This window comes from Hippocampus comes, unplaced genomic scaffold, assembly GCF_001891065.2.
Source record: "Hippocampus comes isolate QL1 unplaced genomic scaffold, H_comes_QL1_v1.1 scaffold14, whole genome shotgun sequence".
Classification (NCBI taxonomy): Eukaryota; Metazoa; Chordata; class Actinopteri; order Syngnathiformes; family Syngnathidae; genus Hippocampus; species Hippocampus comes.
In genome coordinates, this window is record NW_017805839.1 from 1,879,784 (window position 1) to 1,895,976 (window position 16,193).

Below are 16,193 nucleotides of genomic sequence, written 5' to 3' on the forward strand. Positions count from 1 at the left end.
GATGTAATGGCTCACCTTGGAAGAACATCGATGCAGTTCTCATGCAGTCTTGTAGGGTGCCCTTTTGCCAAAAAAAAAACCCAAAACGTCTTGCTCTTTCCACGAGCAGCCAAATAGCGTTGTATTATGAGCAATGCAAATGCTCACTTTGACGCAACACAACTGTCCATCATAACAAACAAAAAAAGTTGCTAACACTGTGGCGATCCTTGAAAAATCTTAATATAGTGTCACTGCATCAAGAAAACCCATGTACAGTATCGCCACTTGATGATGATTTTGACTTTTTTTTAACATTAGTGAATTCTCTATTGTCTCTTGCATGTACTGATAACAGTATGTAGCCTAAACAACCAATGAAAACAAGTTCATAACGGCGGGTTTGTAAAGTCTACTCTATCTATATTTGCTGTCAGGGCTTTCCGAAATTATACCGGAGCTTTAGGCCCCACCGCCTCCATTTACTTTGTAATAGAGCCGAGCGATGACAGACATCCTGTTGAAAAGCCAAACGGTCACTTGTCTTAATGAACCAACTGGTCCCAGCCTTTGACAAGAATTTGAATGTTTTGAGCGGATGACTGACTCCACTACATAATGGTACAGTATATTATAAATCCGCTGAACTGATGTGTACATGTCAAAATTAGACGGGTAACATCCTTTTATTGATCCAATTAATTTATTGCATTGAGTTATAAAGCTCTTGATGAAAATGTGACATTGTACCTTGCTCATCATGACAAGCAGAGAGATCCAATTAAGTTACAAATATCGCTTTGTCACAGAAAGCCGTAATTACATCGACAAGACTTCAAACTATGACAACGCGCACACAAAACTTCGCAGTGACAGCTGTGGAAAAGATAAGGTATGATGATGGTGATAAACATGTCAAATAGAAAAAGTCATTTGTGGTATCTGATGTACTGCTCCTGAAAAAAAAAAAAAAATGCGGCATAAGTGCATGTCGTCAGACGGCCACAATATGTCTGTTACTGGAGTGTTACTCGCCCTTCCCAATGAGATGAGTATGAGTGAGACTATAGAGAGAGCTACATCAGAAGAGGACAACATTTAGCCATTAAAAGGAGTGCAAAAGAACAGCCCCAACCGTACAGCATGTGTACAAATGGCTTCTCTGTGTGGCTATGGGTGATCAGGGATATGGACATCTCCTGACCAACCCACATACCCCTGCAAATTCACCTTGCATGTACTGTCGGCCATCCACACATCACAGTTGTAATGCTACGCCTAAATAATATTGCCACTGTGTCTCAGAATTTACTCATGCATTATGGGGGTGTGAAAAAAAAAATGTGGTCGACATAAGCTGAGGGTTTGAGCGGGGCTACAGGAAGCTAATGGTTGTTCGCTCTTCAACAGCATAAGCATAAAAGACTGCAAATGGCACGTTCCGCGTCGCCGCAGAATACTTGCTGTCTGTCTGTATCGAGTGTCATTGAAAGAGTGTGTGATGTGTCCCGGTTGCCGGGGCGGCAGTACGGATGACAGAGTCATCAAGGGATGCAACTCAAATCTGTGAGCTATAAGTAGCGTCTAAGCACCGCTATTCAACATTTGACAAACAGCTGAGCTTGCTGCAGCCACAACACCGGACAGACAGCGTTTCCAAAACAACTTTGGTGACAGAACAAACTTTATGTCCCGTCAAGGACATGCAGTGCATCTTTTAATGGCAAACACGCAGCATTGGAAGATGTATCCGTTGAAACAATGTAGCTGGGAGAGAGCCCCCACACCCTGCCCCCTAACCACCAATGAAAGGTGGATGGCGTCATTTTTGTCAACAGAGACTGCGGATGGGGGAGCACAGGAAGAGGGGAGAACAATACATTGAATCCAGGGGGCTGAAGTTGACTGCAAAACATGTGAGGTAATCTGTTATGACAAGGCTTTATGTGCCCAGCTCACGCCATGACAATTTCGCTCTTTTCACATTGCTTGACTCGTCTCCCTTTTTTTAAAGAATCACTTACAGTCTCATGCAAAAGTTTACAAGTTAACTTGGCATAGTTCGACCTTTTTGCGCAGCGGTCCCCAACCTTTTTTGCCCCACGGACCGGTTGTCATACAATATTTTCAGGGACCGGCCTTGAAGGTGTGACAGATCTTCTTCTTCTTCTTCTCCTTTCGGCACGTCCCTATTCAGGGGTCGCCACAGCGAGTCAGTAATTTCCATCCGCCCCTGTAAACCGTCCTACCAACTCGCACGGTCGTCTTGGCAAAAGTTTTACGCCGGATGCCATTCCTGACGCAACCCTCCCCATTTCTCCGGGCTTGGGACCGGCACTGGGGAACAGTGCCCCCCCAGGGGGGGGGCATTGCTCCCCAGCGGCTGGGTTGAAGGTGTGACAGATAAATACAACAAAATAAAATAATATGACCTGCATGAAAATGATGGTATTATCGAAACAATAATAAACATTAATCATGAAAAAAGGAACGTCCCATCTGGCCGCAACACTCTCTGGTCGCAATGGGAACGTTTAAACCTGATATTTGCAGAATTTATGGCTAATATCAACGCCACATTCAATAAGGCGGAGGATGGGTTGAAATATCACTTCCACCTGGTTCGGCTACAGAAATTGTCTGCTACAGAAATTACAAGAAAAAGGAAAAGAATGTGTCTTCATTTTAGATTTCCAAAGAGTTTGTGGCTTCCATCAATCTTGTGTGAAACGGTTCAAAGGGCTTTTTTGTTACCGACACTAATGTAGTATGTCCCTCCTCACCTACCGTACAGTGACGCACCGTGACGGTCTTGACCCGTACTGTAGAAATCTAAACGTCACCTAATATGCAAAAACTGCAATCAAGCCACATACAAAGATGGTGGACATGCACGAGACATGTGGCGCGTTGTGATATTTCTCATTCGCTCGAGCGATGCCAATTGGTTTGGCTGGGGGCAGCCGTCCACGCAATTTGAGTGCGGGAAAAACCCTGAAAATAACTGAAAAATCATTAGCAGGGACAAGGATGACAACCGATTAGGTAGTCATTAAGAATTTGGTTGATTGTCAATGAAGTTTGCCTTCAAGAAATCAAGTCAAAAATTGAGTGGAACGAGGTGCAGTTGAGTCAGTCTTAATGATTTGTGGTCTAAAGACAGCGTCGCTTGCAACTATGGGAAGTTGGGCTACACCAAAGTAGAACTCTGCACCGAAATTTATTTAAAGAAATCTATCACCGCCAGTTGTCATTCATCAATTAATTGATTACTATTTACCAGTTGTAGGTTTTAATACATAAATACCACGCCCTCTGTAATGGGGCACGTATTCTTTTCATACACTGGAGCAATACAACGTGAATGTCTTTGATGTCAATATGATGTGAAACTGACAAAAGACTGTCGTGACCTTAAGACTTTTTGCCCAGTATTGAAGCAGACTGGCCACACAATCCACCTGTTATAAAAAAAGCCCAGATGGTCTGTCAGTCAGCAAAGACGTCTTTGGTTTGATAACAAATGCACAGAGAAACACACGTGCGCAACGAACCCGGAGAAATGGAAAACTGGACATTCGATGAACATCTAAAGTTACTTTAGCGGTGGGAGAGTGTACCGTGCTGGCCTATGTGCCAGCTGTTCCAGATCTGACCATCATCTATTTATACATGAGCAGATGGCAGCTAGCGCTTTGCATGCCGACAGACTGTCAGGGACAGGAAGGAATGGAAAGATTTCAGCTGCCAAAACCAAACCGCCGCAATCCCTGCCAAACCATACTGTACATTGCTCACACAGCCCCACAGGCCTTTGCAAACTGCTGCATACTGTGACTGTCTTTTGATATTTATCAGCTCACGCACACCCACACACCGCCACAACAGACACGACAGGGGAGGCGGGGTTGTAGAAACCACCAGAGAGAGACAGAAAACATGCTAACCCAGCAGGACTCCATTCAGCGTTTAAACAACAAAAAAAAGGAAAAAACAACAGAACTACAACAAAGCGATAAAGGAAGCCTCTCAAGCACTTGTGACTATGGATGTTCCCATCAGGGTTTTAAATTGCCAATAGCGATCTTTCCCTGAGTGCGATCGGCCGATACAGGTACCAATCGTGTGGATTTGGTGTAAAATCTTCGATTTTAGATCTACAATTACAATATTTCTTCAAAACAGAAAACATCATGTTCAACCTATATTTAACTGAATACACTACAAAGACAATATATGATCAAACTGATAAAGCTTGATTGTTTTTAGCAAATAATCATGAACGTCGAATTTTACGGCTGCAACACGTTCCAAAAAAGCTGGGAGAGGGTCATGTTTACCACTGTGCTGTTGTGACACGTGCAGAATGTGGTTTGGCATTGTCTTGCTGAAATAAGCAAAAACGTACATGAAAAAAACGTTACTTGGATGGCTGCATGTACCTCAGCATTAATGGGAACTTCACAGATAAGTACGTTTGGCATGCCATTGACACTAATATAGTCCCATAGCATCGCAGATGCTGGTTTTTGAGCTTCGCGTCCAAAACAGTCCGGATGATATTTTTTTTCCTCTTTGGCCCGGAGGACACAACGTCCACAGTTTCTAAAAACAATTTGAAATGTGGACTCGTCAGGCCACAGAACACTTTTCCACTTTGCATCAGTCCATTTTAGATGAACTCGGGCCAGGAGAGGCCAGCGGCGCTTCTAGACGTTGTTGATGAATGGCGTTTTTTTTTTCTTTGCATAGTAGAGTTTGCACTTATGGAAGTCGCGCCGAGCTATATTTACTGAAATTGGTTTTCTGAAGTGCTCCCATGTGGTGACTTCCTTGACACAATGATGTCCGTTTTTAAAGTTTATCAGTTTGAACATGAAATATTTTGTCTTCATAATGCATTCAATTATTCTGTTTTTATTCATGTTTAACACAACGTCCCACCTTCATTGGAATTGGGTTTGTAATTCAAATTCCAAACTCGTCTTGCCACTTATCTGTGTGCCAGATTAAAGATCATTGTATGATTCAAGTGAAGATTGGGCTGTTCAGAGTTGACGTGGGGAAACGAACGCAGAAGCGCTCACATTCACTGCTAACAACAGCAGCCCGTTTTGAAAAGCAGTGACCTGGATTTTCTCAGCTTGCTGCAACTCAAGGACCCTGAGTATCGCTTTAAATGCTGTCAGGCTTTACGTAAGCACTGTGACATCATCATCAGGGGGGAAAAAAAAAAACATTCTCAAGCTAACATCAGATGACGGGCATATTTTAGACATTTTCTGGACAGGTGGAAAGGAATGTGAGTGTCCCTTTTTATTTATCTGCTTTTTTCCTGCTATCCCACAGCGGCATCATAAAGAATTCTAAACGCTATAAAAAGGTTAAGGGTCAGTTCTGCGGTCTTATTCTTTTAGGTTCTCAAACATTCCGCTCACCTCTGACAATTCACTCACGAGTATTAAAGAATGAGCATCGTGCCCACCCAGCTCACCGTGCCTGGACTGTAAAATGGTGCAGTCGCCCTAAGAATTCAGTATTCAGACTGTGGGAGGAAGCTCGAACAAAACAGTCTGGAAAAAGAGCAGCGTCGGTTTGGGCACAAACACTACAAAAACACACTCACATTCTTGGGTGTGGGAAAATGCCCTACTACTTCACTCAAGCTCTGCAAAGAAACAAAGTGAAGGTAATGGAGGAGGGGTACAACAGACTATTAGCTGTCTTTTGGCAAAGATTTGCCTTAGTAGAGCCTGGTTCACTTCACTTTGATTTGCCAAAGTACCGTCTGGAATAGTAAATTGTGTCTGCTTTGTTTTCAATCAGAAGGTATATGTGGCGCAGTATAACCCACCGGAATTCATCAACGACACAAGAGGAATATGACACAGTCCAGTGCTTCACGTCGACATTGTGATATCGACAAGAATCATGAATGGCATGGTATTTTTTTCTGTTCTTCTTTTCCGCCCACCACTTGGTTATCTCGACCAGTCTTGTGTTACTCTACATTGCTAGACCGTAACACAACGGCACTGCTGATTTGGTTATTTTTCAGTTCTTTACAGCATTGTTTCACTTTGGAATGTTTCTTGTTCAATAGGTCACTGAAATGCTTCTCAGAGCAAGGGCATTTTGTTAGGACTTTTTTTCTACCGCAGTTGTTAATGTTGGACAGGTAACTCAATTGCACAAAGAGGTTATCCCTCAGTACAGTGGACGTTTGTTATTCTATGATGGAAAAAAATGTTAGTAGTGGCACTTTATCTGCACATTTTTAAAGATAATAGTAATAAAGCTTCATGTTAACATTTTCGGGTATGGTCAACTTCACTGCTTCATTTGCTGTGCTGGTAATGCAACTCTCGTTCCTGTGACTTTAATAGCGACAGTGAAACAGACAAATGAAGGGAACGTCATAATTCTGATTCAACTGGGGATTTATTCCATCCCACTTCAGCAGCAAACAATTTACTGTTATTTACTTATGTGAATAGCAGCGATCTGGGTTTGTTTTGGCTCAAGGGGTTAGCTTTTCGCTAATGTTGGACTCGTCTGCTAGCTAGCTTGCTCATGAATCAGCTTGCAGTTTAGTATTATATAACATGGCTTTTTTTTTAATTGTGGTCTGTATAAAAGAAACTATCGCTGCGAGTTCAAAGGTAAACAAACTCAGTGCAGTGGACACATGAGCCCCAACTATGGATTGGCCACGGAGGTCTGCACGGGGCGATGTTATTCAGCGACTCGGCTTGCCGTGCTTTAGAGATTTCTTCTGTGTCTCGGGCCTGGTGAATAATTACCTTTGGAATCTGAAAGAAACATCGATCTTGTTCTCTCCTGGCGTAACACCCAATGACGCAGCAAGAGTGCACCATATTAAGGAGCAACCGAGAAGCATTGTTGTGCAATGAAACGCAAGCGGTCGAAATCTATCCACTCAAGATGGTGAGCGAAAAAAAAAATCCAAAAGGGAAAAATGACTTCACGTGCAAGCCACCTATTCTATGTTGTCAAAGTCAAATGGGTACTGCTTGGTGAAACAGGCCCCTCAGAGCATCTGATTAGAAATTAGTGAATGCTGTTTTTGTGTAATGGCAGTTCACTCACAATACGAGCCCATGAATAAACAAGCCTTGTTCAGTCACCTACTTGCTCTCCTTTTGTATACCACTGTTAAGAATTCCCTCTGAAAAGGAAACCACAATAGAACACGAGACTCTTTTGTCATACAGAGTTGACATTCTCGAACAACCATTCCACTAATTGAATGCGTTACAAGTCTATTTAAACAGACACATTTGGCATTCTGTTGTGATTAGGTACAATCTTTTTTCATTAAACTGCAGTGAGTTGAATAGAAACCTCCCCAGAAAAAAAAATGTAATTCTGAAAAATATCTACCAGCCACAAAATGACGATTCCATGAGTGGAATTTATGAAATGTGGCACTAAGACTGACTTGTCTTAATCCTTTTGAACATTTAACAACCAGCTCCACAAAAACACCCTTCAATCAACAATCTGTCTGATTCAAAGTGACACAGCAGCATCACTCCTTTCATCTTTTTTTGTTCAAATGTACAAACAGAAGCTGCGAGACAGCTTGTGATGCTGCGTCACGCTACCCTGCATGTGAAGAAAGCTTGCGCACGACTTTCACCGCCTCTGCTCATGTGGCTGCTTCCACAGCTTCCCCTCCCCCAACTCACAAGTCAGCTCCGACTCAGTATCCATTCAAGCGCCATCACGGGCTCAAATGGACAGTAAGCACAACATCAATGAGGTGAGCAAAAATGTAGCGCGGCTCAAGTCTTGCCCAATATAAAGGAAGAATTACTTGGACGATGGAAATAAGACTGCTTATTACGTTCAATTTGGTTTGCTTTCCGTTTTTCAAGAGTCACTCAGTTTCATTTTTGATAGCATTTTAGTACAAAATCTCTACAGCTCATTTTAATTTTAAAAAATGTCATTTCAAATGCAGGTATATTTCTTGACCGGTCTATTTAGGTTCACAGATCATTGGACATCGACAGATTCATTTTAGAGATGCACCGAAATGTGGCCAGCAAAGTTTTTGGGCCAATATGGAAAATGTTTGGTTTCGGTCCAAAAGACTTTTGTCACTGAAACAACATGGCCGAAACAGGATGTTGGGATGGCGCAAACATGCTTCGGGGGCTCGGTGAACTGAGTCAAGGTGTTGCCATGACACGGGGAAATGAGCCCAGAGCCAAAAGTCCCCTGCAAAGAGCACCCGATTAAAAGCCAGTAGAGAGACATTTCGTCATAAAAACAAATATGTATTGGCTGTTTTGCTTTATTAGCCACGGGTCTCCATGTTTGGGATCTTTGCAAAGAAATAGAGGTCACTTGTGCTTTTTTTTTTTTTTTACTTATTACCTTAAACACAGATAAATGCGCCCCCCCCCCACACACACAAACAATGCCGAGCATGGTTAATTACATGGTGGCCTCCCATAAAAGTCATCTTCCACCCTCTCTGCATTAAAACAGCAAACCACCCATCAGTGTCAAAAAGGAAAGCCCCTCTTTTGTTAACACACTTTCTCAACCTCCCTCGTTTTCACACAAGGCAAATTTGCAGATGAGCTTGTGCAGTCCTCTTCATCACGCAGAAGTGCAGCCTTTCGAAACCTATTGGTAAAAATAGATTTTTGACACTGCGCCACATTGTCAGGATCCACTAGCAAACTTCAGCAATAGTTGCTCTTGGAAAAGTTCAAGTGAATGGCCACACATATTAATGCCGCGATGGAGTCGCGATGGGGGTTACGAGGGAGTGTCGAGGTGCAGAAAAATCAAATTTTATTTTTTTATTTTGCGGCATTGGGTTCCTCATTTTTGGTTTTCAGTTTCGGCCAAGAATTTTCATTTTGGTGCGCCTTGAATTTCGGTTTCTTTTAAGAACAATGAAAACCATTCGTGTTAGTTCCAATCAAGACTTTACATTGTCCATAGATATGAATTTGAGTTCTTTTTCAACATGTGCGCCGCCTCCCGTCTAAAGTCAACTGGAGTGGCTCCGGCTCAACTGCGATTCTAAATAAGGACAAGCGGAATAGAAAATGAATGGATGGATGGTAGTGTTCAACTTCAACTTGGAGTGAAAAACATTCAGAATCAATCTATTTCTATTGAACCTTAATCTACAGGTATTTTCCGTATCTGGCTCTTGAATTAAAATAAATGATTTATTGAGAAGCAGTCAGCAGGACGCAATTATGCCAGTGCCTCGAGAGTCTTATAACACACACAGCGTGCACTGATAACAGACACAGACATCTGCCAGCAGTGCCGCAACCCCCGCCCACCCCCTCATTAGGAGGTCAGTCTTAAATGTCAAGCCGCTCTCCGAGTGGCGCACGTGGGCACATGTGTGTTGGTCCAAGTCAATCCCAGCATGAGCCAATGAGGAATGTGACACCCCGGAGTGTCAGCACACACCGACAAGGGTCATGGGGATTACGGCGGTAGGGCGTGGCATCCCGAGGCAAGCCTGTGGATTTACTGCTTCTAATCGGGTCAATCGGGCCTGTCTGCGGAAGGTTCAGCAGATCCATGATATGCCATACTTGTGCCGGCATCCAAAAGACGGATCCTGATCGGGCAGTACCACGTTCAGGTGAAATAAAAACAGCTAGAATTTATGTCAGCGCGTGGCACTCAGTGATGACCCTCATCTGAAATGCATCTGACAGGTGACATTTTAATCGTCGGTGACTTTCACTTTGACAATTAGTTTCTGCTCATCTTGAGAGGTGGGGTACCATTCCCTAACATGTACTTCAAAAATACAAAATTGGGTGACGTTCCAAACAAATCATGCGTGACCCATCCCCCCCACCCCCAATACACACACGCACTCACACCTATTTCACTACAATCAGCACTTCACTGATTGTATGATCTGTTGACCATTTTTGGTCATCCATACATGCAAGGCAGCTCACCGAGAACATAACATGAGTTACATAACAATCTAGAGGCCGACATGGAGAAAACATCAGACCCTTAATGAAGGCAGGCTCTGGATGCCATTTGAAACACAGGCAATATCAATAAGCGTATGGCATCATCCCTTTCTAATGATATTAGCCCTGCTTTGTAAGAGTATGTGTCTCCACTCAGAAGAGGCCTTCACTTGTTTGAAGCCTGCCTGCCTGCCGGCCTGCCTGCATGCAGAGGCCTTGGACACGTTCCCTGAACAGTGAATAATCAATTTGCTAGCACTCGATCCTTGACAACCCTGCATGCATGAAGAGCAGACGAGTGAGGCAGAGAGAGGGAGACGACATATCCTGCCTTTGCCCCCGAGCTGTCTGTTTTTCAGTGTTCTTGACAGAAACAGCCCCACAATACGCTCTCGAGGCAGACAATAATAAGGGGAGTGTCACAGTCTCAACGACACCTACACTAGGGCTGGGCAATATGGACAAAATGTCTAATCGCCATATTTTTATGATATCTCAATAACGATTTTATAACCATATTACTATGGGTTAAGCAAAATATCAATCCAAAAGAATGCGAAATGTGCCGGGTTTTTTTCAGTAGAACATACTGATAATCATCAACATTAACAAAATCCGCAAAAGAAAAAAATTATATATGTATTTAGCATTTCTACTTTGCTTAATTTTTTAACTTTTTCCTCTCTGGAATTGTTGGTTGTAAACGACATTAAGAGCCACCCATCCATCTTTTTTCGATCCCACTTATCCTGTTTTTAGGGTCGCAGGGAACTGAAGCCTGTCTAAGATGACTGCAGGCGGAAGTTGGAGGCCACCCTGGATTGGTCGCCAGTCAGTTGCAGAGTACATACTCAGTAGAAACAGACAAGCATTCCATGTCACATTCACACCGTCACGGAGTGGGACGTGAGCCCACGCTGCCACAGGAGTCTGAATATTCACGGAGAGACTCGTTCATGCCATTAAAAACAATATTTCAAAAGTAATAATTGATTCATTGCTTGCTAATTTCTAGCAGGTCCATTGCGGAAATGCTGTCAAATGCACATCCACAGTTCCACTTAAGTTATGATGGCTCACTTACTGTATGGACGTGCTTGTTCATCGGCTGCTAAACCATTTTTGGCTTGTTGTTGACCATTAGCTCCAGTGACCTAAATTAATCATCATCTTGGAAAATGTGTGAAAGTGTTCATAGTACCGTGTATACAGGCTTTGGACGAGATATTCCAAGTACATCAAATGCAATACAAGTCTTAACAATATATATGAAAGTGTGTGTGTGTGTTTGTGTGTTTTACAAGCTAGGTTGAGCTTTTCAGCATTCTAATAAGATAGCATTCTCGGCATACCATCTGCAATGAAGCTCCAATGAAGTGAAAGCGTGGCTGCCTGCCAGCGCCCCTTTTTACTGTGCAATCTGCCCGTGTGCAGGACGACGAAAAAAAAAGAACGATGCAAAGACTATCCAAGCCACCAAAACGCGACAAATTCCACTGCAGTTCTGCCATGGACCACACGCACGCACCGCCCTCAAAAGGATATGGGCATGATAAAAAAAAATAAAAAAAACAAAGAACAAGGAGAACCGGCACGCTGGATTTCACACAGAGCTTTATTTGGCGGAGCGATAAAGCAAGTCAGCCATAACTGTTTTGAGAAACTCGCATAGATTTATGGAGGCTTAGTCTAATGAGTCTGATCTGACTGAGAGAACAAATTCACAGTTGGGAGAATAGTTTGGTGTTACCGGGTCAATGGATGTTCATATGAAATAGACTTCAGATCATGTCTCAGATGGAAGAGGAAGTAGCACTGAAATGGAAGCTCGCGGCATCCAACTCCTGATGACTCACAGTCACAAAAACCAACACACACATGTTCAATCACAAGACCATGAAAGACATTCTTGTCCATTTACCGTTGCCTGTGCTTTTATTTTAATTGCTTTGCCAAATCTTTCAATCGATATATGTAGAGAGAGATATAAAGAATGCCCTTAACGTATTGCAACGTATATGTCAACTACATTTTAAAGTACATTTACCCATCTTTTTAAAGAGGATGCCGCATTCGCAAGATTAATCCTTCTCTTGCGGTAATTTCTCAAAGCATCAGAAACAATAAAGTCCCCATAATGCTGCAAATTTCCCAAGCGTGGGACAAATAAAGGTTATCTTATCTTAAAAACATTGTTTACATCTCATTTTTAACTCCTTTACAAATGATCAACAATATAGTTAGTGCTTACCTTGTTGATGTTACCTAAGTTACAATATTATATGTATTGTGCCTGTGTGACACGTTTAAAAAAAAAAAAAAAAAAAAGCACACCGCAGGCGCATCCGTGAGGCAACTTTGATGACAACCAAAATTTGCCTTTAAATTTTTGTTTTAATATCTTAAGAATACTAGGAGGCAGTAAATCATGTTTACAACCGAAAACAAAAATATTTACGATGGTAACAGTTTGTTTCGATTGTCATCAGTTAAAATAGGAACATGTGCTTTTAAATGTAACACATCAGACCATACCCGAATAGATTATGTTCAACCTCATCGATTTCATTATATTGTGCGTGTTGAAAAAATATCCCCTTGAGTGGAACCCATTAACACTTGGCTTAACTTGACTTTGTTGTGAAATTTACAAGCGAATAAAAGTGTTCAGCTGGTAAACTTGTTAAGCCCTGGACATACTGTATGCACATTGTTTAATCATTCAGCTCTACAACCCCTATAAAAAAGATATGATACAAGAAGCCACATCAAACCATAAAAAATATGCCACTCACATAGCCATTGAAAAAAAACACCATAGAAAATGTGGGGAGGAAGCCTTGATGAATCAGGGGTGCAGTCCGGCTGCGCTGCAGCTCCTGCCTGTCCTGCTACAAACCAACTCAGCATTTCCCACACAAAAACTCCTCAGGCATGCAGGCCCCTTCGGAGGAGGAGGAGGAATGTCACCCTGTGAGCCTTTTTATTTCTCTTCAGCCCTGTTTGTCCCCAACTGTTTCACTATTCACTGATAAAAGGCCCAAATGATGGCAACATAGGAATGCAAGGACTCAGAAACTACAGCTGCTAGGTTATATGCAGCCGCCAAGGGCATTGGATCCGGCCCGCAGTGCAATTCTACCAACCAACAAATGCTCATAATATATCAAAATTAATGCTGTGGCATCATGTTTTTCGATGATGAGAATTTTATAGTGTGAGTGCGCACCTGTGTTTGTGCGTGTGTGCCTGTGTAAAAGCTCACTGAGCATACGTGAACATGGCCCAGGCGTGCATATGTTGGGTGACTTACTTGTAGTGTTGCCTTGCATTTGAATGATACATTTCGAATCCTTGCTCGTCTCCCTGGAGTTGAAGGGTCGAACTCGAACAGCGACTTTTACCGACGCCCCGGACATGTTTGCGGTGGGGGACAATCTCCAAGTAAAATGCGTTGTGTGGCCTCCCTCCTACAGGATGAAGAAAATGTTCTCGTTAAATACCTGAAGGCATGACAGGAGTACCACAACTGTTGACAAAAATGGCTCCAAACGTGTTTGCCCGTGTGCGCCTCGATGAAATCCACCAAAATCGCACTGTACCACTTGTGTCACAATTTAGACCTGCTTTTAGCTGATCTAAATGATAGTCTACTATCAAAGTGCGAGGCGCGCCGGGTGCGTATAGTAAAAAATGCCGGAATATCCAGCGCGGCGCAAGGCAGTGTACCAAATTCCCAAGCACGGTAAACGAGACTTGCCTCAGCACAAAAATGATGATGCGCCTGTCTACAAAAAGAGTCATTTGCAAGCATTCACTCATGTTTTTGTGCGTTTTCCATAACACTTAGAGATGAGAGGAAATTAGAAATTGGTGAGAATTATGTTGAAGTCTCAACTGACCTGTGTTGTGAGAGGAAGTTAAAGAGAAACTTCAGCGTACATCCGGGGCATTTTTTTCAAATAGTCTGTTAGCTGCAAGTATTTATTATGAGTAATCTTGAGTTGATATTAAAGGACTTGGAGGGGGGCTATTTTGGTTCAAACTATTAATACACTAAATTCTAAAAATTTTTGGAAGGTCAATTTCTTGCAATTTGTTTGTTAACCCCAGCGAATAGGGCGAAAAAAGCTTCACAAGTGTTGCAAGAGCTTCTACCAAAAGCCAATTACCAATACCAAGCATAAGCCATCCGAAGAAAACTTTGTAAAGGGACGGCGTTGTGCATCCAATCGAAACAAATCTTTACTTTCCATAAGCTTGCAAGTCAGCGATACTTGTGAAAGCATACGCCCATGAAATTCTATCCAGCCCGTTGGCTTGGCGCTCCGGAAGGACGGTGGACCAGGCCTGCATCTCGAACCTTTTAGAACTGTCTGAGGGCAAAGTTTTCGTAGCTTCCCCCCCCATTAAAAAGACGATGTGAGCACTGAGCGAAACCCCCCGCTGCTGTATGCTGTTGAATAGTGCGACAGGATGCAGCCGGGTGCTTTTTTTAGCAGCACAGCACGGACGCATTGTCCCCGATGAACCGTACGTGAGCGGCTAAAGTGAATGGCATTGAATGGAAATGACAGGACATCACTTATTTGTTATCTCATTTGTCTTTCTTTCTTGCCGGCACTATTAATCAGCGCATCGTTCACGCCTGTGGATTTAACATATGTGACGCGACTCCAATCCGGCGTCGGAAATATTTAGAAAGTCATCCAATTTCAACGTATTTGTCAGCAAATAAAATACAAACTAAAATATACAAGGAATTTAAGTGTTAATATTGAGGTTGGGAAAGGGACTGTGTAACGGTCCGGAGACACCACCACACACCCGCCCGTCTGGGACAAGCTATAGCAGGCTAATGCTCACTGGCCAAACCACGAACAAATGCCTGGTATTACTGAGTAATAACCACATCGTTTAGGGGTGACATTGGGGGATTTAAATTAGGAACTTGACTGTATTTACTCACCTTCGAAGACTGTCACTCCAGCAGCGCCGACAGCATAGGGCAGCGGCGACTACTAACGATTAAGCTAGCGGACGTCAAACGTGTTGTTTTTCTATCAGAATGCGCAAGCGGGCAAACTGTCGTAAAGTCCACTCTGGCGAAAAAAACCCATTCTAGTGGTGTCTTCCGCTGATTGGAGCTCGAATCGAGGCCAAGGACAACTTGTAGATCGTTTTTTCCCTTAAAGATGAAAAGACGGGCGTCAATCTGCAGCCAGGCGGAGAGAATTGATAAACTGTCTTGATTCACCGAGATTACGTCAACTCGCTCGCGAAGCGCGATGAGTGACAACCCGTTTGTCCAGTGAGGGAATAGATTCAGGTGACACATGACGAAATAAACCAATGGGCATCTTCGATCGCGGAAGGGGCGTGTGTGACGTTCCACTGCAGGATTTGTTGATAGCACCGCTCTCCGCAAGGCCGGCTTCGCGACACCCACAGCCACCGCAAAGATTTCCGTCGACTGAGCAATACTTCGGTTCAAGTTTAATCATCCTTTTAGTTATTCAGATAATTGATGGATGGACGGAATACGTATTTGAGACAATTTGACATAACACAAAAAAAAAGACACAATCAACAAAGATACCAACGACGAGCTAAAGAACACAACAGAGACCAGGGTAGGGCCGATGTCGGACGGTAAAAGTAATCCATTTTAAAATGAACAAATAAAAACTGAGTTAATATACAAATAAAAGGGGGTAGGAAAATAACATCACACAATATACCTGCAAAACCTACTCCGCCAGTGAAGATGAATGCTGATATGCATGAATTCCTTTTGTCACCCTTTTTTGTTTCAGCGCAGAATGTTTCCAAATTTATGCAGGTTTTGAGTACAGTTGTGAGTTTATTCCACTCTCTCACTGGTTTGATTGAAAAAGATGAATCTCTTGATGTTGTCTCTCTTTTGGGTCCTTCACACTGCATTTTGGATGTTGACCTGGTTAATCCAATCACATTTACTGATTTTGAAGATAGGATACATTTATGTGGTGTATGAAGTATCAAAACTTTTGATTCTACTACAGCACATGCGTCAAACACAAGGCCCAGGGACCAGATCTGGTACGCCACATCATTTTATGTGGCCCACAAAAGCAAATCAAACATGTGAACTTCCATGATGCTTGGTTAAAAATGGACCAAACTTTCATATGTAATAAATAATAGTATTGTAAACATTTTCTTGTTGAGTTTATG

At 42.7% G+C, this 16,193-nt stretch overlaps 1 protein-coding gene across 15 annotated transcripts in view; it reads right to left on the reverse strand.

The window, feature by feature from the left end:
• The window catches only part of kif1b (kinesin family member 1B), a 57,227-nt gene extending 41,972 nt beyond the window's left edge, over positions 1–15,255 (reverse strand). For 11 of the 15 annotated variants that reach the window (XM_019887980.1, XM_019887971.1, XM_019887979.1 and 8 more), the window contains exons 1-2: positions 14,947–15,253; positions 13,291–13,447 (exon numbers count right to left, since the gene is read on the reverse strand). In XM_019887980.1, coding sequence (XP_019743539.1) covers positions 13,291–13,396 — 106 coding nt within the window. In that variant the 5' untranslated portion in view covers positions 13,397–13,447; positions 14,947–15,253. Of the gene's footprint in view, positions 1–13,290; positions 13,448–14,946 lie in introns of all 15 variants that reach the window. The other 4 variants (XM_019887984.1, XM_019887983.1, XM_019887982.1 and 1 more) reach the window with 3 other exon arrangements.
• Positions 15,256–16,193: the final 938 nt, after the last annotated feature.